This window comes from Vicia villosa, linkage group LG5, assembly GCF_029867415.1.
Source record: "Vicia villosa cultivar HV-30 ecotype Madison, WI linkage group LG5, Vvil1.0, whole genome shotgun sequence".
In the NCBI taxonomy this organism is placed as follows: Eukaryota; Viridiplantae; Streptophyta; class Magnoliopsida; order Fabales; family Fabaceae; genus Vicia; species Vicia villosa.
The window spans coordinates 2,293,525-2,296,757 of record NC_081184.1 but is presented as its reverse complement, the minus strand read 5'-3'; the positions used below and the strand labels follow the sequence as shown (position 1 = coordinate 2,296,757).

Sequence of the window (3,233 nt, the reverse complement as noted above, 5' to 3'; positions counted from 1 at the left end):
TTATTATTACAACATTTCGTCCAAGATTTTATATTTTATTTTTATGACAATGATTTAGTTATTATGACATGTGAGTGATAAAAAATCCTATCATCAGCATTTTTTCTTTTTTGAACAATAATTACACCCTCTATTTTTGGTGTTTATTATTAATTAGAAGTAGATAATTTAATAATGCATGTCTTAATATGTCACTACTTGATTATAAGATTAAATAAATGATTGAGATTGTGAATATAAAAGCAGACATTAGTTTGAGAAGCATAAGCAAATACATAAACTGAAAAACATTGATAAGTTACATTTATTTTGGTTTGAGGAGATGACATGCAACAAACTAAAATTATTCTGATTCAAGTAGTCCTGCCTTCTTATAGCTCTCAATAGAATCAACCAGTGTTTCCTCTATTGGCCTGAATTTCCAACCCAAATTTTGCAGTTTCTCTGAGCTCACCATTTTGTATTCTGTGCTCAACATTTTGTATTCACCCACCTCAGTATAGCTGCCAACAAGGAAATTTATTTACATAAACATGTAACCATCATATCTATACAATACCTATGAAGATCCGAGACAGACACCGAACACAACACTGATAATAATTTGAAAGGATAAACTTACTCGGTAGGATACTTGTAGTTTGGATATATACTCTTCAATTTCTCTGCCAAATCTCGTGTAGTGAAAGTGTGTGAAGTACATATATATCTCCCTTCTCCATGATTCTCATAAGCCAAAATTAATGCATTAGCTACGTCACGCACGTCAACTAGCCATCGTTGTCTATTCTCCAATGAATCGTCGCCTTCAAGTTCAGACAATGTCATATTAGTTAAAGTATTAGAGATATGACCAAGTTTGATAATGCATATGAGGAGGTACCTTTTAAAAGTTTGATGAGAAACAAGCTACTTGCATTAGTGGTTGACTGCAAAATTGGCCCCAAAACTAAACTAGGACAAATGCTCACCATATGAAGCCCCGTTCTTTTTGCGAAGTTCAACGCCTGCTCTTCCGCCTCTGTCTTCGCAAAGCAATACCAGTTCTGGATGATATGCGGTGTACGAGTTTATTTACAAACATAACATATTTTGCAATTGTAAGGTATGAATGAAACGATATAAACGACTAAAAAGGAGACGTTGCACAAATGTAATAAAATCTAAGTTACCTTAGTTTCTCTGCAATAGTCTTTGTCGGACCAAAAAGACTCATCGATCACTTTATCTTTTGGTAAATTAGGATTGATGAGAACAGCGGCGATCGATGAAACAAACAAGACGCGTTCTACTTTAGCTTTTAGACATGCTTCGAGTACATTAGTTGTTCCCTTCACTGCAGGCTCAATCACTTCCACCTAGAGTATTAACTCTAAAATCATTTAAAGTTTAAGACAGAGAAAAAATCTAAAGTGTCTTCAAACGAAATGACATTTTCGGTTACCTCAGGATTAGGTACAATGGTTGATGGCACAGGACAAGCGACATGGAAAACTGCACTGCATCCAACGATTGCGGAGTAAACAGATTCATAATCTAAAATATCTGCTTTGAAGAGTGTAAGATTCTCAGAAGCCTTCTCAAGTTTCAGTAAGTGTTCATATTTCTGGCTACCTGCCGCGATCAAACCATATTTAGACATTTCAAATGAATCACAACAACATTTGTACCTCAAAAAGAATGAGACAAAAGTGGCTTAACAACATTCTCCCTACAAATTGTATGAAAAACATAACATACTTGCATTCCAAGTAGTATATGCAGAACCTTACAAAGGTTTTTGTAGCTAGTGTTTTGTACTATTATATTATAGGTAGGGATGGCAAAACCAACACGGTCTGTGCGACATGCTTGTTTTGCCTTTACTCTGCGGGACGGATCAAGATATCAAGATTTTGAACCCGTATCCTCTAATGTGCCCGCCCGTTCTATTTTTTGCAGACTTTGACAGACACAGACAATTGATATTAATTTTGATATTTTTAGACTTAAAAAGTACAGTTTCTATGGGTCCGCCTCACTTCGCCCTATTTTTTAAACTCGGTTTTTGTACTATTATAGGTAGGGGTGGCAAAACCAACAAAGTCTGTCCGACATGCTTGTTTTGCCTTTACTCTTTGCAGGACGGACCAAGATTTTGGGCCCCCTCTAATGTGCCTGCCCGTTCTATTTTTTTTAAGACTTTGGCAAACGCGGACAATTGACATTAATTTTGATATTTTTAGGTTTAAAAAGTACCGTATTTACTACGGGTCCGCCACATTTCGCCCTATTTTTAGGAGAGGGGCCAAAGTTTTAAACTCACACCCTCAACAATGTCTGCCATAATCCGCCCCTTTTTAATGGACATTTGCGGGGTGAGTGGAAACATGGCCGGCCGTTTGCCACCCTTATCTATAGGATTATAATTGAGAGTTTAAATGTGGAAATCAATGAAAGTAACATATTTTCATAAATGAATTTGAAAAAAAATACAAATATATTTTTATATAAAATGAATTGGTTTGTAATAACTTGCAGCAGCATCTAATAAACTAAATGAATTTGGATCTAGATCTATATTTACTTGCTTCTGCACACCTTGGGCTTAAGCTGTGTTCCTCTATTCATAGTAAAGAATTCTATTGCACATATTATTTAAAACTAAAACATATTACTATATTCTAAAAAGTTCCTAATGTATAGGAATGATGAGATGAGAATTGAGAAATAGTACCAGGGTCTCTAACTGTTCCATGGACAACATAACCTTTAGAAAGAAGAAGTTTAACCAGCCATGATGCTATAAACCCTCCTGCTCCAGTAACACAAACTTTTCTATTAACACCTCCACTTGATGCCATTATCACCTTCTCTTCTTTTGCTCTAAAAAATACTCAAAGCAACAAACACAACTCTGAACCATTACAAAATGTTTCATTAATTTATATCACCTTATAATTGTAATATTATTTAGGAAATTTCCACACATGTTAGTGTCATGTGGTCCATGCATTTGTTAAAGATAATTTCCGTTTTCATAGCCATGTTAGGATAGAGTTTGGATAAATATAGAAATTCTATTATATAAAGGTATTTCAATTTGTTTTCCTTCTTCTTTTGTTTTGACAACTGTTTTCTATTTTTTTTTTCTAGAGACTTCATGAATGCTGAATATATCTTTTTGGTGAAAAATAATTTAATAGTCCCCATGATTATTTCAAGAGAATAAATATATTAAAATTTGGTTACAA

General features: G+C 34.3%; 1 protein-coding gene across 1 annotated transcript; it reads right to left on the bottom strand.

Moving 5' to 3' along the window:
* Positions 1-253: 253 nt before the first annotated feature.
* On the bottom strand, positions 254-2,986 carry LOC131601130 (cinnamoyl-CoA reductase 1-like). Its single transcript, XM_058872881.1, has 6 exons — positions 2,717-2,986; positions 1,445-1,614; positions 1,173-1,358; positions 884-1,046; positions 623-806; positions 254-503 (listed from the first exon to the last, which is right to left on the bottom strand). Exons 1-6 carry the CDS (start codon positions 2,841-2,843, stop codon positions 344-346), a joined length of 990 nt encoding a protein of 329 aa, XP_058728864.1. The 5' UTR covers positions 2,844-2,986; the 3' UTR covers positions 254-343.
* Between the last annotated feature and the right edge of the window lie 247 nt (positions 2,987-3,233).